General features: G+C 42.8%; 1 protein-coding gene across 7 annotated transcripts in view; it reads right to left on the bottom strand.

Annotated features, from left to right (window-relative positions):
* Positions 1-26,600, bottom strand: part of LOC139276085 (syntaxin-binding protein 5-like) — a 671,748-nt gene that overhangs the window by 33,332 nt on the left and 611,816 nt on the right. For all 7 annotated transcript variants that reach the window (XM_070893547.1, XM_070893550.1, XM_070893548.1 and 4 more), the window contains one exon: positions 8,843-9,016. In XM_070893547.1, the coding sequence (XP_070749648.1) occupies positions 8,843-9,016 (174 nt within the window). The remainder of the gene's footprint in view (positions 1-8,842; positions 9,017-26,600) is intronic.

The raw sequence follows: 26,600 nt of genomic DNA, 5'->3' as shown, positions 1-26,600 counted from the left end.
AGTCAACTAATCTACTAAGTACTTATATGATCAACCTGTAAATTCAATTGGTAACTGTGATCAATTTAGGTTTTGAGTCTCTTTTTCAAAATTTGATTTGAAAATGTTGGTGACCAGGTGAAGATTTCACGGCATTAGTAACAGTTGATGTCACTTCTTAAGAGCATCAGTGTTAATAGTATCTATAAAATCTGATATCAGTCAAACAACAAGAAAATATAAATAAACACTAGCACATGCTAAAATTGCTCAATGATAAATATCTGGTTTTGCGACTGAATGATGAAATTGAGTAAAATTCAAATACAGACAGGATTTAACATGGACAAAGACATCAGCATCAACAACGGGCAATGCTTCAGTAACAGAGGTTTGAAGGGATAGGCATATGAGGTGCACACATTCAAGGAAGACTGTTTAAAGAGACAGAACCCCTTCTTCCAAAATTAGTTTGATAAGCATGCTGTAATCCAAACTAAGTTGCAGTAAAAGGATGAGTTATAAAGGGAAAACATTGTCTTGTCTCTCAAAGTCAAATGATTTTGAGACACAGGAATGTGATTCTGAACATTTTCTGCAGTTAATTTGTCCCTCAATGTTTTAGAGTTACCAGAATTGCAAGATTTTTCAGTAATCATTAACAGTATGGGAGGTTCATTGCTATCCAGCAATTTTCAGATTGTTTATACACTGAAGAAAAATAATCATGTTGGAATTAAAATGACAAAATAAAATTTTCAGAAATCACAGCTAAACTTATCATTGTTTATGATTGGAGCAGAATGTTCTGCTGAAAACCACATTTGATGTCCTCCCCCACCACCATCCCTAGAACGGAGCCCCAGAAAAACTGCATCTTTTATTAAAACCTATACCTTATAAACCTGACTCAGATAGCAATTTGCTCAAGCCTATTAGTAACTTGGACCCCTCAAAAACAAAATTACTTTGCAAAAAAATCACTCTGGCCTTCTCCAAAAATTTGTATAGAAGGGAAATGTATCTTTTAATTTTTGTCCTTTTCAGAAATATCATATTTTAATTAAGCTGCTATTTGGATACCTGGTTCCAAAAAGGCAATGCTAAGGAGAAATTGATAATTTAAAAAAAAATTGTTTAAAAGGTGGAAAGAAAAGCCCTGCATAGCTTGTTCAAATGGGATCTGTACATCATATAGCTAAAGTTTGTAATGATTCGAATTGTGGTATATTGGTTTTTATATGCCTGTTGTTTGTGGATTTGCTCAGGTGTTATTTTGCTGAAGAAACAGCATGAAAATGGTAGGGTTTCTGCTCAGTTCTGTCCATAAAAATATACATTTGCATTCTGGTCCAATCCAATGTATCTATCCAGTTCTCAGAAAAAAGCAGAGATAGTCATGCATCTACTCAGCTAATTAATAAACAATGGTATTGCAGTAAGATTTAAAAAAAATTAAGTGCGATTTAATTTACAAATACCAGCCTAAACGCAGGCAATTTGATTGGTACTGGTATAACATGATGTCATATTTGTATCACATTTGGTGGAAGCATCACTTAGATGAGATCTCCTGCTTTGTTGTTTCTGCTTCTACACATATCTCACGAGTCTAGCCGAGAAGTGACAAATTCAACAAATGATTGGTAGATGAACCAACCAGGACATGAGCCTTTTGTTATAAGGGACGTGAAATATGCAAAATGTATAATTTGCATGGTATTGCCAGTGCAGAGCCTCAAGGTCCTGAGAGAACCGACTGATGCACTTATTACTGTGCTTTTGTAGGACTTTATTTCTGCCACTAGATGCCACTATGAACTGGTATGCAGCTACTTGGGTCAAAAAACAGACACTATGATGCCATGATTGTCTCAAATTTTCTATTTGATTTTAAAGTGACATTTTCTACAGGTCTAGGTGCCCAAAAAGCAAATTCAAGCCAATTTTTTGAAACTGGCTAGACTACTGCGTTGCTTATTTTAGTATAATTTTCTTTCAATGTTAGTCATTGACTGGCCCATATTCATTTACCTGATCCTTTTGATTGCTCTGAATAAATCTATAACCCATTGGTTTTCATTAAACCCTTTTCTTTTTTGAAAATGCTGGAGTACATTAAAATTAACTAATTACTAGAAAGAACATTTGCAATGGTTTTTTAAATTACAAACTAGACCGATCAATTGGGATACTGTCTCTTTAAAAAAAACATTTACACTGAAATCATCATTGAACACTGATTTCATTATCACACAATTTTGATGATGTAATTACATAGAAAACACGTCATATTTTCCAGATAGACAGTGCACAAAGCATGGGACTAACATAACATATATAATTTCAGTACATACAGAATAACAAAATCTTAAGACAATAATTCTTTGATGGGCTGGATTGCTCCACTCCAATGCGTTTCCTTCCCTAAATAATAAATGTCCACCTCAGGCAATTCTCTGATTTTAGTTGTGGTAGAGTTGAAATTTACCTCTCTCCTCCCCACTAGGCACCTTCATACAATCTCCTTCATCTGAGAGAATTCAACTCTATAATTAGCTAACAGAATGTGTAAATAGGCAAGATTGTCATGTGAGTTTTCCTCTGCATGAGGAGCATGCCTAATGGCCCATCTACGAAAGAACTACGAAAACTCATCAATCAGTCCTAAGATAGCTTTAGGACTCAAATTTGCAAATATGTGGTGATGACACCAGTGCTGCTACTGTTAGGGTACTGGGCCAGTAAAGTTTAAGAGGCTGAAATCCATGGGGGAGAGCAACCATGAAATGCTGGGATGAGCCCACCCGAGGCTTCCAGCGCTGAATCTGACAAAAGTTGAGGATGGGGTGCCTTAATTTAAATGCCACTAGGGGCACCTGCCTTTCTCCAGAGGCCATATTTAATTTTTTGCTAAAAACCCTCCTTTTTTCTTAATGGGTAAAAGCCATGATCGAAGCATGGACCTCCAGATGAGGTCCACATTCAACATATTGGCATCAATCTTCCTTGGCTAGGCTGGGGATGTAGGAACTTCAAATGTTGGAAGTTTGCAGTGCTGGCCCCTCCAACTGCCTATTGATATTGTCTGGCTCCAGGCTGCGACCGAATGTATCCAGATCTGGATCTAATTTCCAGCCCTTCCACTGTACACATACTGGAGTTATGGTGAGAGTCCGTCAGAAGCGCATGGAATTTCAGTCTTTAAATTTTTAGTCGAGGACACAAAAGTTGGACATAACAATGTCCAAACTTTCATTCTGTGTACTGGAAAAAGGTCATAAATTTTGGTATTTAAAAATGCTTGGACAAAATGTAAGGGGGAATAATCATTTTAGACAGTTACAATGTAGAATATCAGATATTTTAATGCTTATACATGGTCACGTTTTGAACACAATGGTCCTATTTCTGTATAATTATTGACAAAATCTTACATGTTACAGGGCACTTTGGATGATTGGGCTCATTACTGTCACTCAGTAGCAAGTATTTTTGACAGAAAAACTATTGACAATATTTTGTTCCCCCATGCAATTTTTATAATTTTCTCTGATCTTTTTACTCTCACTCCCACGCAAGGTCTATCAATTGGGACAGTAAATAAGCTGCAAACTTAAAAATAATTGCTACTTGAAGCTTAGCTGAACAAAAATCCTCTTGTAAAGTAAGCTGGTCAATGTAATTTATTTAACTCAAAATGAGATACTCTGCCACTGTTAGAGATCCCACCTACAGCCTCCCTAAAAACTGATAAATAAAAATAAAAATCTCTCCCTCCCAGGTAATGGCTGTTGAATGGCCACAAATTGGCATTATCATTCATGTCACTGCAATATTTGCATCCTTCTCTGTCTCCTCTTGTTAATGGAAGATAACGCAATAGAGAGAAAAAGATTGCAATGGGATAACACAGAGGAGAAAACATATATAACAAAAGGAAGCACATGGGGAGAAATTCATCTCACAGCAGCCTGTTTTTCTGGCGTAAAGGTGATGCAAAATCTCTGAGTTGTATGACACGTTGTGCTACGCCTGAATTATACCTGCTGCCATGTTGGCTCAGAGGACTATTAATCATCCAAGGTACCCACCTGAAACGGGCATCAGACTCCTTAAATATGCAAATCAGGGACCTCAAATGTGAAATTCAGGGCCTTCTGAACCCACAAAAAAGCTCTGTCCCACTGCTGATATGTTTGAGTCCCCTCCCCCCCTGCCCCCCGACCACGTGGATCACCTTCCCTCCCAGACTCTACCTGCCTCTGTATCATGGTGCTCATTTAAAATGGCCCAAAGTCGATTTTGACTTGGGCTTCAGGTCGGCATGGAGTGATGCGAGGCGCTGTCACTATTTTGGACTCAAGTTGAATTTCTCGGCAAGATGTCTGGCAGTTCAATGGATTGTGTTCTTAGCTCCAAAGAAGATCTTCAGTTTCATGCCCAGGGCTGTTTGTTACTTATCGTTACTTTGCCCAAGTGTGTTTATTCAGTTTGTCAGGTTGTATGCCCAGGAGGAGCTGGGGGAAGTCAGTGCAAGAGTGAACATTTTCTATTCAGACATTGTCCAACTTCTCTCACTTGGATTGCAACTCCTGTAGGCCAGTCATGGAACAAAATCATGGACGTATCCACAGTCCAGATCATCTCCCTACTCAGTGGGATCGATATATTCAGGCATTTGGCCTGTACCAAGAGTATGGAAAACAAACCAAGTTATAATTATACTATTAAAATAGCAAGTATCCATCAGAAAGTTTTTTCTGTTTTTCTTCCCAATTTTCTCATCTCCGTTTCTTACTTTGGCATTGTTGCACAGTCAACCTTTAATATTTTCAGTCATTATTCATATGTAACTCTTGACAATGAATGTAATTAAGCTGATTGACTTTATGGGGCATCACAGCCAAACCTGATCCTGTTCTCACCCAACAGCCACAAATATGGATCTTCAGCAAAGGGTTGGCTGGAAGTGATCTGGAATGGGAGCATTAGTTGATACTTCTCTCTCGAACACGTGGGTGTGTAGCCATTTGTAGCACTTTTAATGCTACCCATTGACTAAATAAGCATAGACCAGGAAGTAAACCATGGATCTTTCTGGTCTAGATGCTTCTGCTACTTAATAAATAACTTCCTGAGCCAGTGGGGGAGCCAAGAAGCAGAATTTGAATCACAATTGGTAAAGTTCAAGCAAACAACTCGTGGTTACTGTTCTGGATTTTTAAAATTGCCATTAAAGGATGGGGAGGAAAAGAGAGGACCAGTCATTCAAGACATTGAGACACTGAAGACAATTAGAATGGAAACCCATTTAACACAGAACTTTTCAACATACAGTCCATTTAGTTGTAAAAAAAGAAATTATGTTCCAAAAGATGTAAAATGTATTAATGACCTGTACAGTTAAGATACGTATGTAAATGCATGATATAGCTTTGCACGGCCATTAGCCAGTTCATTGCATAGACTGTGGATAAAAGAATATATTATTATTCCACACCTGTACTCAGTGTAATTGAAAACCCTAGTTTGAGAGACATTTTCTGTCTTTTTGAAAAAGTCCAGAACAATCTGGTGATATCTTTGCTGAATGATGACAGTCACATTGTCTCAAACATATGTAAAGCTGACCAACATTGAGAAGAAATGTTTACGTATTATCTGTGCTTTAAATATCACTCAGATGGTGTCACATACTTTATAACAGGTTTAGCAGTTCTAGACATTGTGCCAGTGGCCAAAATAACCATTAAAGAGGATACATGTTCCTTAGCGATTTTATATGCCACCTGTAATGCATCAGGATGCAGCCAGTTAAACAAAGGTTGTGTTCTATTTTAAATTGTAGAGTTTAAATCCCCTGTACAATATAATATTTGGGTTACTGTAATATTATTTCTTAAGTTTAATACGTTTATTTATATTGTACTTACATTCAAAAATGTCTTTATTTACAACCTAAGACCATTTGTGAAATGGAGCAATTTTTTAAAAACCAAATATGGTATAAACCTTGACAACTCATTATTAAAATATTCTTTGAAAATAATTTAGAACTTGCACTTAATTACATTTGATAGCAGAGTCTCTCATCTATGGAAATAATGACACTGCTGGTTATAGACTGACATGGGAAAAATAATGTATTAAACAGAAAATCTCCACAGCGTATAGAGTAACCTGGAGTAAACATATGTCATGGGCTAGACTTTCCACTCATGATCGCCCATCTATTGCCCGTATAGGCAGGCTATCGCTCATTTTTGCTCAAAAGTGGAAAGTAGGGCCGATGCACTTAAGTTTCTGTATGAAGGTATGATCAGTATAAAATTTACTTTCAGTATACAAGTAATAGTACATCTCAAAAGATCAGCAGTAACATTCAAACTTTGTGTGGAAAACAGTAAAGGAAAGGGGTAAAAGATGTGGAATAATAAATAGGCTATCCCACCTGTAAAGCTTCCTCGGTAAAAATACAAATGATTAAATTATAAAGAATGATCACCCTTTGGGTTTTCATCTGTTTTTCATCAGCCAAGCATGGAGGAGTGGTATTAAGTAAAAATTATATTTTGTCAGTAAGTTATTCTGGTAAGTTTTTCAGAATTTGCTTTTTTTCATGAAAGGTGAAAAAGGAAACAAAAATAAATGAATGCAGTAGTGGGATTTATTATTTCCCTAGCAACATTTAGAGAATCCATCCTGTTTAGTAACACTTTTGTTGTTTCATCAACATAGTCCCTTGACATACACAGTGACTACACTTCAATTGACTGTGAATCGTTTTGGGACATCCTGCGAACATGAAAGGTACTACTGTATATACATAAAAGTTTTTTCTTTCACACATCCATCCCTGCAGACATTGTAACATTTTAATTTAACCAAAAGGGTTTTCTATTTGTGGCTAGAATTATCAGTTACAAAAAATAATCATAAGTGGGATACAGTATTAATTTGCAAAATACCCTGTATTGATTTCTAATATTTGTGGCCTTTGGAAATGCCTTAGCATCAGTACATTAATTTTTCACAGGGCTTCTTTGATCAGTGTGAGCTGCAATACTTGACCATATTTTCCCATCACTCTACTCTAAAGTCAGGTTACAATGTAAAGAAAAATCACTTAAACCTCAATGACAATACAAAAACTTAAATATCGTTCAACATGTGAAAGTATTATTCTCAGTATGTTAGTAGAATTTTCACACAAAATTATTCCTCCAGATCGCTGCACATAAATATGTCCGCCAGTTACTTCATTTATAACAATGATATTGAAACTTCAGCAAACATTAGTCAGCTATTGCATACTGTGTCTGTGTGTGTGTGTGTGTGTGTGTGTGTTTCTGTGTGCGCGCGTGTGTGTTTCTGTGTGCGTGCGTGTGTTTCCGTGTGTGTGTGTGTTTGTGTGTGTTTCTCTGTGTGTGTGTGTTTCTGTGTGTGTGTTTGTGTGGTTGTGTGGTGGCCCGACCCGGAAATCGGCGTGGTCCCGGCCTGCAAGACCATCAGCAGGCCGGGGCCATTGGAGGGAGCAGCATGCGGCGGTATACCACTGCAGGGAGCAGCACGTGCTGTTGCAGGAGGGCGACAGCTACGAAGCCAGGTCGCTGATTGCGGTGCGAGCAGGCACAGCAGGAGGGGCGAAGGAGCGGCAAGAGTCTGCAGAGGGAAGTGACCGGGGCCCAAGAGAGGCATGAATCTGGGGCCCAGAAGAGGTGAGGACCCAGGGGCAGCACGGGCCAGCCCACACTGCGATATGTGTGCGCGCTCGGTCTGTGCAGCAGAGCTGGTCTCCAGTTAGTCTTGGGTAATCCTTGCCACTGTGCCAAGACCTAGCTCTGTCAAGCCATGTAGTGGCTGGTGTGCAACAGCAACCACACGTTAAAAAAATCCAAGCACAGGCATCTTCCTCCCTTCACAATGTAGTTTGGGATCTGGAATATTAGGTCCTTCATTGAAACACCTGTGAACTCATCCTTTTTTGGCGTGGAAGCAAATCATCCTCGCTTTGAGGGACTGCCTATGATGATGACATTAAATATTATACAGCTCCTGGTGTTATGTAACACTTGGATAACACTTAAATCTTGGACATTTTTGGATGCAACATAATAGTGACTTCACTGTTCAAGAGTTAAGTTATCAGCCCCAGTGGTTGTTTAAATGTAGAATCAATCATACTAGGGTATTATCTATGCCACTAAGAAACACTATGACAGTTTCTTCCAGTGAAATACTCTGAATGGAGCATCACACATGGAACTTGTATTTTTAAATTGATAAACCCAACTAATATTGAATCTGATTTTCTCTTTCCCCCAGATGAAAAATTATGATCATGAAATATATTTGTCCAGACCTAAACAATCTAAAGAGCTTGTAAGAAAAGTAAGGCAGAGGATCATGTTGATGAGCAAAGTTCTGGAAAGTACTATTTTGTAAATAGGGCCGGGTTTTCTTGGCAGTACTCCATTAGACATGCCAATTTTGGCGAAAGCAGAAAAAATTTGGATTTAATCCACTACAATGTTAGTCCATAGGCTTGAATTTTAAATTGAGTTATTTTATTTGAATAAGTTAAAGTAAGAATTTTCACTGGTGGTATAACTTCCAATTCTACATAAATGCACAAGAACACGAATGGAATCACATGCAGTACCTGATAGCTAGAGCATCTGTGCTGTGACTAGACAGCTAAATTAGTAACTGTATCATCAGTGTTAGGAATCATATTGTTTCCAGCTGCTAGTTCCTACTTGATAGCAATGTATTTGCTGTACCTGGATCTGAGGTTACTGCAGTTAAGTGGGAACACATTAAGACACATGCATATGCACACGTACACTCACACACACACCTTCAGTATGGGTGACAGGCAGTGAGATTTCCATGCAGGCAGCTGACTGTGCTTTTCGAAAAGGTGGTCGGCCTGGTCCACGACGGTTCAGCTTTGAAGTATCAGCAATCGAAAGGCGCTTCCCGGTGTTGCAGGGTTGGGAAGTAGGGCTTGTGCACACTCCATTGACGTGATCTGAAATAAGTGTAACAAATGGCAGATTTTACAGTCAATCCATTGCATGTAATTGGACACTGCCCCTTTGATGTCTCTGTGCAGCAGCTGGGGCAATGATAGTCTTTCCCAGCAACTGTTTTTCTAGTGAACTACAGGAAATGTAAGAGTAACAAATACAGAATTAAGGGCTGGAAGCCAATGGCATCGCATGTGGGCTGGAAGTAAGATTATCACGAATTAACAATTTTCAATAATTTATTTTAATTAAATTACTGAGCACAAAATTTTTTTTTTAAGTGACAAGAAAAGAAACAAGATGACAGTTCACACTATCAGCCATAAAATTGACTTACTATAACAACTTTAACTTCTCACACCAAGTGATATTCAATATGGTTTCCAACAATATTCAGTAAATACAGATAAGTGGAAATCTAGACCAGAAACCAAAACTAATTTAAAGTAGGTCAGCTTGACTAGATTAAGAAGAAAGCCAAAGTAAGTGTAATTTAGATACCAAGAAGATTGAAAGTGATTTAAATAGCAGAATTTTCATTTTGTTTGACGTGGAAATTTGGATGAGCTAAGCCAAGTTTTCACTTTGTCATTGATTTAATGAAAAGTAATTGCAATAGCTCAAATCTGGTTCCATGTTTGGAGAAATTAATAGTTGATAGTTTTCTTGTCTCTCTCTACTAATATCAAATAAGTTAAAACTCAAAATATTAACTTCAGTAACCGGCAATAAAACTGCTCTTTAAAACATGATGTAAAATGAATTTAATATGCAACCTGTCATAAAAATCACAAAAGGAAACTAAGAAAAAACATTTGCAGATCATGGCCTGGAATTTACACTCAATCACGTTTTTCTTGGCGCAATTCACCCGAAATCAGTGTAACCGGCGCAAAAGATTGCGAAATCTTGAACGCAAATTGCATTCAGTGCAACTCGAGTTTCCGCGATGTTTTGCACTAGTTTTAAAAACATTGCGCTAGAAGCAGGCCCCGCCTACAAAACTGGGCCCACCCCCAGGATGAATTAATCACCTTTGGAAATTGCTGCTAATTGCACTCGTTTACTGGCCTTCAAATAGGCTCCAAAAATGTAGCTGGATCTTTTAGGCGCAAGGACACTAATAGGTACGTTTTAATTTTTTTTAATTCACTAAGGAACCCAGTGGCTACTGTACCCCAATCTAACTAGAAAACAGCAGCACTATCAACATTTTTTAAGAGAAAGTCTAGCTTTTCTTTTTAATCTCAATCACTCAGAGAAAAGATGGATGGAATTGTGAGATGTTAAGAGGAAGAAAAAAAAGTGAATAGACTAATAGAGTTAACAGTAAAGCACCATCCTACCGTTGAGATAGTCATGAGTTCATACCGCTAAGACATCTCCCTACCACTCTTTTGGGAATGAGGCTCATCAATTTGTGGCTGGATAGAGTACATAATGATTTCTGAGCAACCCATCTTTGGCGGAGAAAGGGAGAAGGAATTATGTACAGTTAGTTGATCATGTGTTACATGAACAATAATTAGGAACATCAGGAACAGGAGTAGGCCATTCAGCCCCAAACCACATTCAATTAGATCATGGCCGGCTTTGCTCCATATCCCTTGATACCCTTACCTAATAAAAATCTATTTATCTCAATCTTGAAAGCTCCAATTGTCCTAGCATCCACAGCCTTGTGCAGAATTTCATTACTCAAGTCTCTCGGAAGATAATAAAAAAAACAAAATCTAGAATAAATTAATGAACAAAATGGCAAGTTGGAGGATAACATTTGTGCATTTTCCAGTTTATTCCAACTGGCACTTGTGCTTAATCATGTTTAGATCTAACTCCTATTCAAATACCAGCATAGAGTGTCTAAAGACACTCAAATGCAGCATTAAAAAAAAAACTTACACATTTTTATTAGTTCAATGGTTTTTAACTTCAGTTGCTTTATCAAAGCTGATGAGAATAGAAAGTAAAATAGCAAGGTATAGGCAGACAATTATTTTAAAATACCGCTGACGTTATTTAAATCTGAAAATAGGGTTGAAAGTAACTTTTTGTAACACTATCATTGTATTTTGTATGCAGGTATATATGTGTATATGTATTCGATACCACACATGATTAGGAATTTACCACACTGAAAAATTACATGAAACCACCATGAAATTTAATTTATATTATATGGTTAGACTGTGTAACCCAAAGGATAAAAATATTATTTCATACAATATATTTTATAATTAGGAGTAGAAATGTTCCACATAAATTGTCCCCATTTGGTACCATCGTTTAAAAAGTTTTAAACTGTCCTGATTTAATTTCATTTGCTGGGAATTTTTTCATGCTTCTCCTACTCTGCTGTGTCACTTTGGTGGAAAACTTGTTTACGCAGAATTCCTCAAGAAATATACATCACTGCTATCGTCATACTGATTCAATGTACAGGATTTTACATGTACTGGGCCATTTAATGCCTTCAAAGAAAATTATGAAGGAACTTCATATATGAAAATACTTCATCTAAAGGTTAAAAGGAGAATCACTAGGGCCCTGATATTTACGGGAAGGTGGGAGCACGATTTAAATATATCAATAAAGCATTCTGCCTCGCCACGGCAGGGCACTCAGATGCCACAAAACCAGCAGCCGTAAAAAAGGTAACAAGCATAGACGTGTTTCCCGTTTTAAATTTTTTATCCCCTTCCAATCCTCTCCCGCCCATCGTGGAGGGCGGGGGGAATGGTGGTAGGTTAATAGGTTATTAGTGAGGTCTAAATATTTGCAATCTATCCATGGGTAAAAGTTCACCATTCACCACAATTAGTTACTATTAAGTTTCACATTATGATACCAATTTCATGTATGAAAACAATCGTGTTACTTATCATTTCTAGAGATTTGTTTGTGTGAAATCTCAACAGAAATGTGTTATATATGTATACTTGTATTTACTCTGTACAGCCACCAGAGGTCTCATCCCCTGGAGCCCCAAGGGATCCCATAATCCCTTGGGAGCTCAGGTATTTAAGGAGGCTTCACAGATTGGAGAGGCACTCTGGAGACTTGCAATAAAAGTCTAAGGTCACATTTTACTTTGAGCTCACAGTATTCAGTCCGACTCTTTCTCCATACACAACAACTGGCGAAGAGATACAGGTAGCGAACCCAAAGATGCAGAGAACAGTGGGCATCCTGGAGAAATTCTCGGAGAGAGATGATTGGGAAACTTTTGTGAAGCGACTCGACCAATACTTCGTAGCCAATGAGCTAGATGGGGAAGAGAGCGCTGCCAATCGAAGGGCGATCCTCCTCACCGTCTGTGGGGCACCAATGTATGGCCTCATGATGAATCTGCTCACTCCAGCGAAACCCACGGAGAAATCGTACGACGATTTGTGCACACTGGTCAGAGAGCATTTGAACCTGAAGGAAAGGGTTCTGATGGCGAGCTACCGGTTCTACACCTACAGAAGGACTGAAGGCCAGAAAGTGATGAGTTATGTCACCGAGCTGAGACGCCTTGCAGGACACTGCGAATTTGAAGGACATTTGGAGCACATGCTCAGAGACTTTTTCGTACTTGGCATTGGCCAAGAAACCATACTTTGCAAACTTTTGACTGTAGAGACCCCAACCTTGAGTAAGGCCATAGCGATAGCCCAGGCTTTCATTGTCACCAGTGACAATATGAAGCAAATCTCTCAGCACACAAGTGTTGCTACAAGTACTGTGAACAAAGTGATGTTCTTTTCGAATCCTAACGTACAGGACAGGTCATACATACCTGCAGCTACATGTCCGCAGATGTCTCAAGGTCCACCATCAAGGGTGATGAATGTAAGGCCATTAACACCTTGTTGGCGCTGCGGGGATCATCATCGTTTCCATTCATGCCGATTCAAAAAGTACGTTTGCAAGGGCTGTGGAACAATGGGACACCTCTAACGAGTGTGCAGGTGAGCTGCAAAGCCTGTTAAACCTGCAAACCACCATGTTGCAGAGGAAGACAGATCCACGGAGGATCACGACAAACCAGAGCCTCAGATCGAGGAGGCAGAGGTACATGGAGTGCACACATTCCCCTGAATTGTCCCCCGATAATGCTGAATGTTGTACTAAATGGACACCCGGTGTCAATGTTGCTGGACATGGGCGCGAGCCAGTCCATCATGGGAAAAAAGACTTTCAAAAGTTTGTGGTGCAACAAGACCTCAAGGCCAGTCTTAACTCCAGTTCGCACAAAACTAGAACTTACACGAAAGAACTAATTCCTGTAATTGGCAGTGCTACCGTAAAGGTCTCCTACGATGGAGTGGTGCACAAGCTTCCACTCTGGGTGGTACCGGGCGACGGTCCCACACGGCTCGGCAGGAGCTGGTTGGGAAAGATACGCTGGAACTGGGACGACGTCGGAGTGCTATTGCCCGCTGACAACACTTCGTGTGCCCAGATCTTAAACAAATTTTCTTCGCTGTTCGAACCAGGCATCAGGAAATTCCAAGGAGCAAAAGTGCAGATCAACCTAATTCCGGGGGGGGGGCGACCCATCCATCACAAGGCGAGGGCAGTACTGTACATGATGAGAGAAAGGGTAGAGATTGAGCTAGACCGGCTGCAAAGAGAGGGCATAATTTCCCCGATCGAGTTCAATGAGTGGGCCAGTCCTATCGTCCCAGTCCTCAAGGGAGATGGCACCGTCAGAATTATAGAAACATAGAAAACAGGTGCAGGAGTAGGACATTCGGCCCTTCGAGCCTGCACTGCCATTCAATGAGTTCATGGCTGAACATGCAACTTCAGTACCCCATTCCTGCTTTCTCGCCATAACCTTTTCTTGATATGTCAGTCCCGCCATCCCGGGAATCAGTCTGGTGAACCTTCGCTGCACTCCCTCAATAGCAAGAATGTCCTTCCTCAAGTTAGGAGACCAAAACTGTACACAATACTCCAGGTGTGGCCTCACCAAGGCCCTGTACAACTGTAGTAACACCGCCCTGCCCCTGTACTCAAATCCCCTCACTATGAAGGCCAACATGCCATTTGCTTTCTTAACCGCCTGCTGTACCTGCATGCCAACCTTCAATGACTCATGTACCATGACACCCAGGTCTCATTGCACCTCCCCTTTTCCTAATCTGTCACCATTCAGATAATAGTCTGTCTCTGTTTTTACCACCAAAGTGGATAACCTCACATTTATCCACATTATACTTCATCTGCCATGCATTTGCCCACTCACCTAACTTATCCAAGTCACTCTGCAGCCTCATAGCATCCTCCTCACAGCTCACAGTGCCACCCAACTTAGTGTCATCCGCAAATTTGGAGATACTACATTTAATCCCCTTGTCTAAATCATTAATGTACAATGTAAACAGCTGGGGCCCCAGCACAGAACTTTGCGGTGCCCCACTAGTCACTGCCTGCCATTCTGAAAAGTACCCATTTACTCCTACTCTTTGCTTCGTGTCTGACAACCAGTTCTCAATCCACGTCAGCACACTACCCCCAATCCCATGTGCTTTAACTTTGCACATTAATCTCTTGTGTGGGACCTTGTCGAAAGCCTTCTGAAAGTCCAAATATACCACATCAACTGGTTCTCCCTTGTCCACTCTACTGGAAACATCCTCAAAAAATTCCAGAAGATTTGTCAAGCATGATTTCCCTTTCACAAATCCATGCTGACTTGGACCTATCATGTCACCTCTTTCCAAATGCGCTGCTATGACATCCTTAATAATTGATTCCATCATTTTACCCACTACCGATGTCAGGCTAGTCGGTCTATAATTCCCTGTTTTCTCTCTCCCCTTTTTTAAAAATTGGCTACCCTCCACTCCATAGGAACTGATCCAGAGTCTATGGAATGTTGGAAAATGACTGTCAATACATCTGCTAGTTCAAAGGCCACCTCCTTAAGTACTCTGGGATGCAGACCATCATGCCCTGGGGATTTATCGGCCTTCAATCCCATCAATTTCCCCAACACAATTTCCTGACTAATAAGGATTTCCCTCAGTTCCTCCTTCTTACTAGACCCTTTGACCCCTTTTATATCCGGAAGGTTGTTTGTGTCCTTCTTAGTGAATACTGAACCAAAGTACTTGTTCAATTGGTCTGCCATTTCTTTGTTCCCCATTATGACTTCCCCTGATTCTGACTGCAGGGGACCTACGTTTGTCTTTACTAACCTTTTTCTCTTCACATATCTATAGAAGCTTTTGCAGTCCGTTTTAATGTTCCTTGCAAGCTTCCTCTCGTATTCTATTTTCCCTGCCCTAATCAAACCCTTTGTCCTCCTCTGCTGAGTTCTAAATTTCTCCCAGTCCCCAGGTTCGCTGCTATTTCTGGCCAATTTGTATGCCACTTCCTTGGCTTTAATACTATCCCTGATTTCCCTCGATAGCCACGGTTGAGCCACCTTCCCTTTTTTTATTTTTACGCCAGAATCTGTGGCGATTAAAAAATAATTATCAATCGTTTCTCTCTGCAGGACAAATACCAAAGGCCAAGGACCTCTTTGCAATGCTGGCAGGAGGAAAAACATTCACGAAGCTAAATCTGACTTCAGCGTACATGACGCAGGAACTGGAGGAATCATCGAAGACCCTCACCTGCATCAACATGCACAAAGGTCTTTTTGTTTATAACAGATGCCCATTTGGAATCTGATCGGCGGCAGCGATATTTCAGAGAAACATGGAAAGCTTACTGAAGTCGGTCCTGCACACAGTGGTCTTCCAGGACGACATCTTGGTCACAGATCGGAACACAGTCGAGCATCTGCAGAACCTGGAGGAGGTTCTTAGTCGACTCAACCGCATGGGGCTCAGGTTAAAACGCTCGATGTGCGTTTTCCTGGCACCTGAAGTGGAGTTCCTGGGAAGGAGGATTGTGGCGGACGGCATCAGGCCCACCAACGCAAAGACAGAGGCAATCGGGAACGCACCGAGGCCACAGAATGTGACGGAGCTACGGTCGTTTCAGGGACTCCTGAACTACTTTGGTAACTTCTTACTGGGTCTCAGCACACTGTTAGAACCACTGCATGTCTTACTACGAAAAGGGGACGAATGGGTTTGGGGCAAAATCCAAGAAAATGCCTTTGTAAAAGCGAGAAAATTGTGATGCTCAAACAAATTTCTTGTGTTGTATGATCCATGTAAGTGTTTGGTACTAGCATGTGATGCATCGTCATATGGCATCGGGTGTGTATTGCAACAAGCTAATGATTTCAGGAAACTGCAACCGGTTTCTTATGCATCCAGGAGTCTGTCTAAGGCTGAGAGAGCCTACAGCATGATTGAGAAAGAAGCGTTAGCATGTGTCCATGGGGTAAAGAAAATGCATCAATACTTGTTTGGGCTAAAATTCGAATTGGAAACTGACCATAAGCCACTTATATCACTGTTCTCGGAGAGCAAAGGGATAAATACCAACGCATCGGCCCGCATCCAGAGATGGGCGCTCACGTTGTCCGCATACAACTACGCGATCCACCACAGGCCAGGCACTGAAAACTGTGCTGATGCTCTCAGTAGGCTGCTATTGTCTACCACGGGGGTGGAAATGGCACAGCCCACAGATCTAGCCATGGTTATGGAAGAATTTGAGAGTGAGCAATTACCCGGTTAAAAAAAGGGATGAGGTCCTACGAAATGAATTTAAGGAGCTAGGAGCTAAATTAAAAAGTAGGACCTCAAAAGTAGTAATTTCGGGATTGCTACCAGTGCCACGTGCTAGTCAGAGTAGGAATCGCAGGATAGCGCAGATGAATACGTGGCTTGAGCAGTGGTGCAGCAGGGAGGGATTCAAATTCCTGGGGCATTGGAACCGGTTCTGGGGGAGGTGGGACCAGTACAAACCGGAAGGTCTGCACCTGGGCAGGACCGGAACCAATGTCCTAGGGGGAGTGTTTGCTAGTGCTGTTGGGGAGGAGTTAAACGAATATGGCAGGGGGATGGGAACCAATGCAGGGAGACAGAGGGAAACAAAAAGGAGGCAAAAGCAAAAGAAAGAAAGGAGATGAGGAAAAGTGGAGGGCAGAGAAACCCAAGGCAAAGAACAAAAAGGGCCATTGTACAGCAAAATTCTAAAAGGACAAAGGGTGTTAAAAAAACAAGCCTGAAGGCTTTGTGTCTTAATGCAAGGAGTATCCGCAATAAGGTGGATAAATTAACTGTGCAAATAGATGTTAATAAATATGATGTGATTGGGATTACAGAGACGTGGCTCCAGGATGATCAGGGCTGGGAACTCAACATCCAGGGGTATTCAACATTCAGGAAAGATAGAATAAAAAGAAAAGGAGGTGGGGTAGCATTGCTGGTTAAGGAGGAGATTAAGGCAATAGTTAGGAAGGACATTAGCTTGGATGATGTGGAATCTATATGGGTAGAGCTGCAGAACACCAAAGGGCAAAAAACGTTAGTGGGAGTTGTGTACAGACCTCCAAACAGTAGTAGTGATGTTGGGGAGGGCATCAAACATGAAATTAGGGGTGCATGCAATAAAGGTGCAGCAGTTATAATGGGTGACTTTAATATGCACATAGATTGGGTTAACCAAACTGGAAGCAATACGGTGGAGGAGGATTTCCTGGAGTGCATAAGGGATGGTTTTTCAGACCAATATGTCGAGGAACCAACTAGGAGGGAGGCCATCTTAGACTGGGTGTTGTGTAATGAGAGAGGATTAATTAGCAATCTCGTTGTGCGAGGCCCCTTGGGGAAGAGTGACCATAATATGGTGGAATTCTGCATTAGGACGGAGAATGAAACAGTTAATTCAGAGACCTTAAAGAAGGCTAACTTTGAAGATATGAGGCGTGAATTGGCTAGGATAGATTGGCGAATGATAATTAAGGGGTTGACTGTGGATGGGCAATGGCAGACATTTAGAGACCGCATGGATGAACTACAACAATTGTACATTCCTGTCTGGCGTAAAAATAAAAAAGGGAAGGTGGCTCAACCGTGGCTATCAAGGGAAATCAGGAATAGTATTAAAGCCAAGGAAGTGGCATACAAATTGGCCAGAAATAGCAGCGAACCCGGGGACTGGGAGAAATTTAGAACTCAGCAGAGGAGGACAGAGGGTTTGATTAGGGCAGGGAAAATGGAGTACGAGAAGAAGCTTGCAGGGAACATTAAGATGGATTGCAAAAGTTTCTATAGATATGTAAAGAGAAAAAGGTTAGTAAAGACAAACGTAGGTCCCCTGCAGTCAGAATCAGGGGAAGTCATAACGGGGAACAAAGAAATTGGGGACCAATTGAACAAGTACTTTGGTTCGGTATTCACTAAGGAGGACACAAACAACCTTCTGGATATAAAAGGGGTCGGAGGGTCTAGTAAGGAGGAGGAACTGAGGGAAATCCTTATTAGTCAGGAAATTGTGTTGGGTAAATTGATGGGATTGAAGGCCGATAAATCCCCAGGGCCTGATGGACTGCATCCCAGAGTACTTAAGGAGGTGGCCTTGGAAATAGTGGATGCATTGACAGTCATTTTCCAACATTCCATTGACTCTGGATCAGTTCCTATGGAGTGGAGGGTAGCCAATGTAACCCCACTTTTTAAAAAAGGAGGGAGAGAGAAAACAGGGAATTATAGATCGGTCAGCCTGACATCGGTAGTGGGTAAAATGATGGAATCAATTATTAAGGATGTAATTGCAGTGCATTTGGAAAGAGGTGACATGATAGGTCCAAGTCAGCATGGATTTGTGAAAGGGAAATCATGCTTGACAAACCTTCTGGAATTTTTTGAGGATGTTTCCAGTAAAGTGGACAAGGGAGAACCAGTTGATGTGGTATATTTGGACTTTCAGAAGGCTTTCGACAAGGTCCCACACAAGAGATTAATGTGCAAAGTTAAAGCACATGGGATTGGGGGTAGTGTGCTGACATGGATTGAGAACTGGTTGTCAGACAGGAAGCAAAGAGTAGGAGTAAATGGGTACTTTTCAGAATGGCAGGCAGTGACTAGTGGGGTACCGCAAGGTTCTGTGCTGGGGCCCCAGCTGTTTACACTGTACATTAATGATTTAGACGAGGGGATTAAATGTAGTATCTCCAAATTTGCGGATGACACTAAGTTGGGTGGCAGTGTGAGCTGCGAGGAGGATGCTATGAAGCTGCAGAGCGACTTGGATAGGTTCGGTGAGTGGGCAACTGCATGGCAGATGAAGTATAATGTGGATAAATGTGAGGTTATCCACTTTGGTGGTAAAAACAGAGAGACAGACTATTATCTGAATGGTGACAGATTAGGAAAAGGGGAGGTGCAACGAGACCTGGGTGTCATGGTACATGAGTCATTGAAGGTTGGCATGCAGGTACAGCAGGCGGTTAAGAAAGCAAATGGACATGTTGGCCTTCATAGCGAGGGGATTTGAGTACAGGGGCAGGGAGGTGTTACTACAGTTGTACAGGGCCTTGGTGAGGCCACACCTGGAGTATTGTGTACAGTTTTGGTCTCCTAACCTGAGGAAGGACATTCTTGCTATTGAGGGAGTGCAGCGAAGGCTCACCAGACTGATTCCCAGGATGGCGGGACTGACCTATCAAGAAAGACTGGATCAACTGGGCTTGTATTCACTGGAGTTCAGAAGAATGAAAGGGGACCTCATAGAAACGTTTAAAATTCTGATGGGTTTAGACAGGTTAGATGCAGGAAGAATGGTCCCAATGTTGGGGAAGTCCAGAACCAGGGGTCACAGTCTAAGGATAAGGGGTAAGCCATTTAGGACCGAGATGAGGAGAAACTTCTTCACCCAGAGAGTGGTGAACCTGTGGAATTCTCTACCACAGAAAGTTGTTGAGGCCAATTCACTAAATATATTCAAAAAGGCGTTAGATGAAGTCCTTACTACTATGGGGATCAAGGGGTATGGCGAGAAAGCAGGAATGGGGTACTGAAGTTGCATGTTCAGCCATGAACTCATTGAATGGCGGTGCAGGCTAGAAGGGCCGAATGGCCTACTCCTGCACCTATTTTCTATGGTTCTATGTTACGCGGCAGATCAAAACTTGGACAAGCCAGGACCCTTATTATCTCTAGTCAAAAGCTGTGTGCTTCTCAGGAGCTGGTCCAGTGTCCCAGTGGAAATGCAGGAAGAGATAAAGCCGTTCCAGCGGCGTAAAGATGAAATGTCTATACAGGCAGACTGCCTTTTGTGGGGCACTCGAGTAGCGGTCCCCAAGAAGGGCAGAGACACCTTCATCAATGACCTCCACAGTACCCACCCAGACATCGTAATGATGAAAGCAATAGCCAGATCCCATGTGTGGTGGCCCGGTATCGATGTGGACTTAAAGTCCTGCGTTCACAGATGTAATACATGCTCGCAGTTAAGCAATGTACCCAGGGAAGCGCCGCTAAGTTTATGGTCTTGGTCCTCCAAACCGTGGTCTAGGGTACATGTGGACTATGCAGGCCCGTTCTTGGGTAAAATGTTCCTTGTGGTTGTAGACGCATACTCCAAGTGGATTGAATGTGAGATAATGTCGGCTAGCACGTCCGCTGCCACCACTGAAAGCCCGATGTCCTGGTGAGCGACAATGGGCCATGTTTTACCAGTGCTGAGTTCAAAGAATTCATGACCCGTAACGGGATCAAACATGTCACATCTGTCGCATTCAAACCAGCGTCCAATGGTCAGGCAGAGAGAGCAGTGCAAACCATCAAGCAAGGCTTGAAGAGGGTAACTGAAGGCTCACTGCAGACTTGCCTATCCCGAGTCCTGCTTAGCTACTGCACGAGCTTACACTCACTCACTGGGATCCAACCTGCTGAACTGCTCATGAAAAGAGCACTTAAGACAAGGCTCTCGTTAGTTCACCCTGATCTACATGAACAGGTAGAGAGCAGGCGGCTTCAACAAAGTGCATACCATGATAGCGCAAATATGTCACACGAGATTGAAATCAATGATCCTGTATTTGCATAAATTATGGACAAGGTCCCAAGTGGCTTTCAGGCACTGTCGTGGCCAAAGAGGGGAGCAGGGTGTTTCGGGTCAAGCTTTGAAATGGACTCATTCACTGGAAACACTTGGACCAAATCAACCTCAGATTCACAGACTATCCTGAGCAACCCATCCTGGACCCTACCTTTTTTGATCCCCCAACATACACACCAGTGGCAACCGGCACCATGGTTGACCATGAAGCAGAACCCATCATCCACAGCAGCCCAGCAGGGCCCAACACACTACGCAGCCCAGCAAGGCCAGCTGCACAGCAGCCCAGCGAGGGCCCAACAAATGATTCAACAACACCAGCTTTCACACCGAGACGATCAACCAGGGCAAGGGCCCCAGATCGACTCACATTGTAAATAGTTACACTATTGATTTTGGCGGGGGTGGGCGGGGAGTGTTTTTATATATGTGGACTTGTATTTACTCTGTACAGCCACCAGAGGTCTCATCTCCTGGAGCCCCAAGGGATCCCATAATCCTTTGGGAGCACAGGTATTTCAGGAGGCTTCACAGGTTGAAGAGGCACTTTGGAGACCTGCAATAAAAAACTAAGGTCACACTTTACTTTAAGCTCACAGTGTTCAGTTTGACTCTTTCTCCTTACACAACAAAATGAAATCTATTTTTTTTTTCTGATTTTCAGATAAGTGTTTTTACTACATATGGTTAATTTAGCATATAGTGAGAAACTGTAGAATAACCCAGTTTAGTTCACCGTGAAAATTATTTTTATGTAAAGTAACAATTTAGTTACTAGTGAGTTTTGACAGTATTTTCACTCCTGGTATGAACTGGAATATTGCCCTAGCCCTCATTTCGCATCTTTCTCTGGTTTCTCTCCTATCTCCCATTTCTCTTCGAGTTCATCTTGTCCACGAGACCCATCTCCTCTTCCCTCGACCCTATTCCCACCAAACTGCTGACTGCCTAACTTCCCTTCCTGGCCCCCATGTTGCTGATGTTGTTAACGGTTCCCTCTCCTCAGGGTCTGTCCCGCTCCCCTTCAATTCTACCATCATCGCCCCTCTCCTCAAAAAAAACCACCCGTGACTCCTATATCCTTGCAACTACCACCCCACTCCAACATCACATTCCTCTCCAAAGCCCTTGAATGTGCTTTCGCCTCCCAAATCCGTGCCTATCTTTCCCGTAATTCCATGCTTGATTTCTTCCAATCAGATTTCCGCCCCCGCCACAGTACTGAAACGGTCCTTATCAAAGTCACAAATGACATTCAATGTGGCCATGAACAGAGTAAATTGTTGTGTATCTGTAAAGCATGCACTCCCATGTTCCGCCACCAGGGAGCGTATCCCCTGAAGTCCCAAGGGATCCCAAGGCCCCTCAGGCCTGTTCCTCACTCTGGAGTGTCTTAATAAAGACTGAGGTCACTGTGTGCAGTCTCATCTGTGTTAGGAACACAATATAAACTGTCCCTCCTCCTCCTTCTTGACCTGCCTGCAGCCTTCAACACGGAGACCACACCACCCTCCTACAACGCCTCTCCTTCCATGTTCAGCTGGGTGGGACCAGCTTGGTTCCGTTCTTATCTTTCCAATCGTAGCCAGAGCGTCACCTGCAATGGCTTCTCTTCAAACTCCTGCACCGTTACCTCTGGAGTCCCTCAAGGTTCTATCCTTGGTCTCCTTCTATTTCTCATCTGCATGCTGCCCTTCAGTGACATCATTTGAAAACACAATGTTAGATTCCACATGTACGCTGATGACATTCAGCTCTATCTCACCACCACCTTTTTTGATCCCTCCACTTTCTCTGATTTTCCACATTGCTTGTCCAACATCCATTATTTAATCAGCAGAAATTTCCTCCAACTAAATATTGGGAAGACCATGGCATTACCTTCAGTCCCCGCCACAAACTCCATTCCCTGCCCACCGACTCCATCACTCTCCCTGGCGACCGTCTGATGCTGAACCAAACCGCTTGCAACCTTGGTGTTGTGTTTGACCCAGAGATGAGCTTCTGTCCACATATCCGTTCCATCACCAAGATTGCCTACTTTCACCTCCGTAACATTGCCCGACTCCGTTCTGCCTCAGCTCATCTGCTGCTGAAACCCTCAACCGTGCATTTGTTACCTCTTGACTTGACTATTCCAATGCTTTCCTGGCCGGCCTACCATCTTCCACCCTACATAAACATGTGCTCATCCAAAATTCTGCTGAACTGGACTTAGTGACCTAACTTGCACCAAGTCCTGTTCCCCGGTTACCCCTGTGCTTACTGACCTACATTGGTTCCTGGTCCAGCAACACCTCAATTTAAAATTTCTTATCCTTGCTTTCAAATCCCTCCATGGTCTCGCCCCTCCCTATCTCTAACATCTTCCTGCCCTACAAACCTTTGAAATCTCTGTGTCCCTCCAGTATTGGGATCTTGCCCATCCTCGATTTAATTGCTCCACCCTTGGCGGCTGTGCTTTTACCTGCCTTGGTCCTCCCTTAATCTCTCCGCCTCGAAGACACACCTTAAAACCTACCTCTTTGACCAAGCTTTTGGTCATCTGTCCTAATATCTCCTGCGGTGGCTCAGTGTCAAATTTTGATTGATAGCACTGTTGTGAAGTGACTTGGAACATTTTGTTCTGTTAAAGGCACTTTATCAGTCATGGTTCAGCTGGTAGCACTCGTGCCTCTGAGTCAGAGGTTGTGGGTTCAATCCCACTCCAGAGACGTGAGCACAAAAATCTAGGCTAACAATCCAGTGCAGTACTGAGGGAGTGCTGCACTGTCGGCGGTGCCGTCTTTTGGATGAAACGTTAAACTGAGGCCTCGTCTGCTCTCTCAGGTGGACGTAAAAGATCCCATGGCACTATTTTGAAGAAAAGCAGGGGAGTTATCCCCGGTGTCCTGGCCAATATCTCGCTCAACATCACAAAGAGCAGATAATCTGGTCATCATCACATTGCTGTTTGTGGGAGTTGGCTATACACGAATTGGGTGCTGCGTTTCCTATATTACAAAAGTGTCTACACTTCAAAAGTACTTCATTGGCAGTAAAGCGTTTTGGGACGTTCTGAAGTCGTGAAAGACGATATATAAATCTTTCTTTCGATATAAATGCAAGTTGTTGTTGTTTTCCATTGATATGCTTAATTTTTTTACAATGATTTGTATGAAATTGAGATGAAAATGTGATCAAAATGTGATCATAACATTTATATACAGCAGTCGCCAATAATAGTACTTCTATTGGGTAAATTTTAAATTGAATTGCAGCATTATTGTACATTCCCAGTAACTGGATACTGTTCTTCAAGCAATAGTATTGTGCCAAGTGGTAAATAGATACTGGGCTAAAAATTCGATTCGGCCCGAAAAGGGGAGTGGGGATCGCAATGAGCGATCGGCCTGTGCCCACTGAAAGTAGTGCAGGCAGCACATGACCTTCGTGCTGTCTGCTAATTACTATGATTGATGCATGTAGCCAGTGCTGAGTGTGCTGCTGAGTGGCTGAGCGCTCAGTAGGTGGCCAAAGTTCATGCAAGGCTAGCTCTAATTAAAGCTAGCCTCCACTGATAAAGGCAGTCTGCACCTCTTAAAAGTGAGGTGCATTATGCATTCAGCTGCTGCTGGAAGTGCTTGCCAAAGCAACTGTCACTCAGTAATGGCTCAACAGGGCAGAGAAAAGGCACTAAGGTTCTCCAATGCAACACTAGAGGTCTTAGTGCAGGGGATAGAATGGAGGAGACAGATCCTCTACCCAAAGGGGACCAGGAGGCTCTCCATACTCTGTCAAAATGCAGTGGGAGCAGATAGCTGAAGCGGTCACTGCCAGCAGAGAACCTGGATCTAGTGCCAAAAGAAATTCAATAACCTCAACCGAGTGGTCAAGGTCAGTGAATGCATCTTCAAAAGCTGTCGCCCACCAACTGCACCACTAGCCTCACACACTGCTCAATGCACCACATCCCATTACTCACCTACCAACTATCTCTATCAATCATGACTCATAGCTTCATCTCACCCTCACAGACTTAGCACTGCTGCAAGCATCACACCCACATCTCTCAGCTTGCACACGCTGCCAGCTATTCAACAAGCACATTACCCAAACACATTGCACCATACTCACTGACACACTTCCCTTTCTCTTGCAGGGCAACCGCAGGCAGCAGCAGATAACTGATGGGGAATGGATGAGCCTGTATATCCTGACCCAATAGGAGGAGACCATGCTCGACATTATTGGAGGGGCCGTCACTGAGACCATGGCAATCGGCGAGGCTGAAAGCATTGAAGATGACAGTATGCTCATACCTAATCCTCCTATTCCCAACCCACAATCTCTTCTCACTTACATGCTGCTGATGATGTAAGCATGCACATCTTGCTTTCCCTCCTCCCCTCACCACAACTCTACCCTTGTGTCTTTCTCCTTTCATAGTCCCAAGAACTCCAACCTGGCCATCCAGTGCAGGAAGAGCAAGAGGAGAGTGATGGAGAAGAAAAGACATCGTCACAAAATCTCACACTCACAGGCAGCAGCTCAGAAATTGAAGATAGTATAGAGGCGGGATCTCCGAGCATGAGTGGCTTGCAGCCAGGGCAGGGGGAAAGGTTAGCGCAGGTGCCAGCTCTTCGGAGGCTGAGCACACGTGGGGAATCTAGAACTAGGGGGCAAGATTTCAGAATAAGGGGTCCTTCATTTAAAATGGAGATGAGGGGAAATTTCTTCTCTTAGAGGGTCGTGAATCTGTGGAATTCTCCACCCCAGAGAGCTGTGGAGCCTGGGTCATTGAATACATTAAGATGAAGAAAGACAGATTTTTGAACGGTAAGGGGGTCAAGGGTTATGTGGAGCGTGCAGGGAAGTGGATTTGAGGCCAAGATCATATAAGCCATGATCTTATTGAATGGCGGAGAAGGCTCGAGGGGACAAATGGCCTACTCCTGCTCCTATTTCTTATGCTCTTATGTTCTGCTGCAGAGGACTCAGACAAGGACTTTGATGGGGTGGCCTGCAAAAGAAGTGTGATGGGCCTGCATACAGAAAAGCTTGGTGCATTGGCAGGTCTGCCAGAGAGCCTCTTGTCACTGTCAAGGAGCATGGAGGTGTCCAGAACCAACCTTTCACAGGGCTTTGCGGAGAGCATGGAATCCATGATTTCCAGGATGGAAGCAATGGGCGACTCCATTAGTGCATTTGTGGCCCCAACCAGGATATGATGGTCTCAGCTTCCATTGCAATACAAATGGAAGCGACCCAATGTCTGAGTGCTGCAGTGAAAGGTCAGACTTCTGTCATGCAAGTACAGACTACTCTCATGCTGGTTCAGCTTGCTGCCAAGCAAGCTCAGACTGCTGCCATCATGGCTGCATTTACTCGTGTAGAAAGGGATTTGCAGGGTGTCCCAGCAGTCCAGCAATCTGTCCTCCAACAGATTACTGAGGCATCGTCCCAGGCGAGTGGCAGTGGATCCATGGAGCATGAACCTGCTGTCTTCTCTCAGAATTACTTAATTCCTACTTCTGCCAGTACCCTTACTGGTACCTGTCAGCCAGCCAGCCCAGACTACTGCTGCCCATGCTGAGGTGGTGCAGTCTACAGCTGGGTCTTCTACGGTCAGAGCTGTCGAGG

Source organism: Pristiophorus japonicus, chromosome 11, assembly GCF_044704955.1.
Source record: "Pristiophorus japonicus isolate sPriJap1 chromosome 11, sPriJap1.hap1, whole genome shotgun sequence".
Taxonomy (NCBI): Eukaryota; Metazoa; Chordata; class Chondrichthyes; family Pristiophoridae; genus Pristiophorus; species Pristiophorus japonicus.
This window is presented reverse-complemented; position numbering and strand designations above follow the sequence as displayed.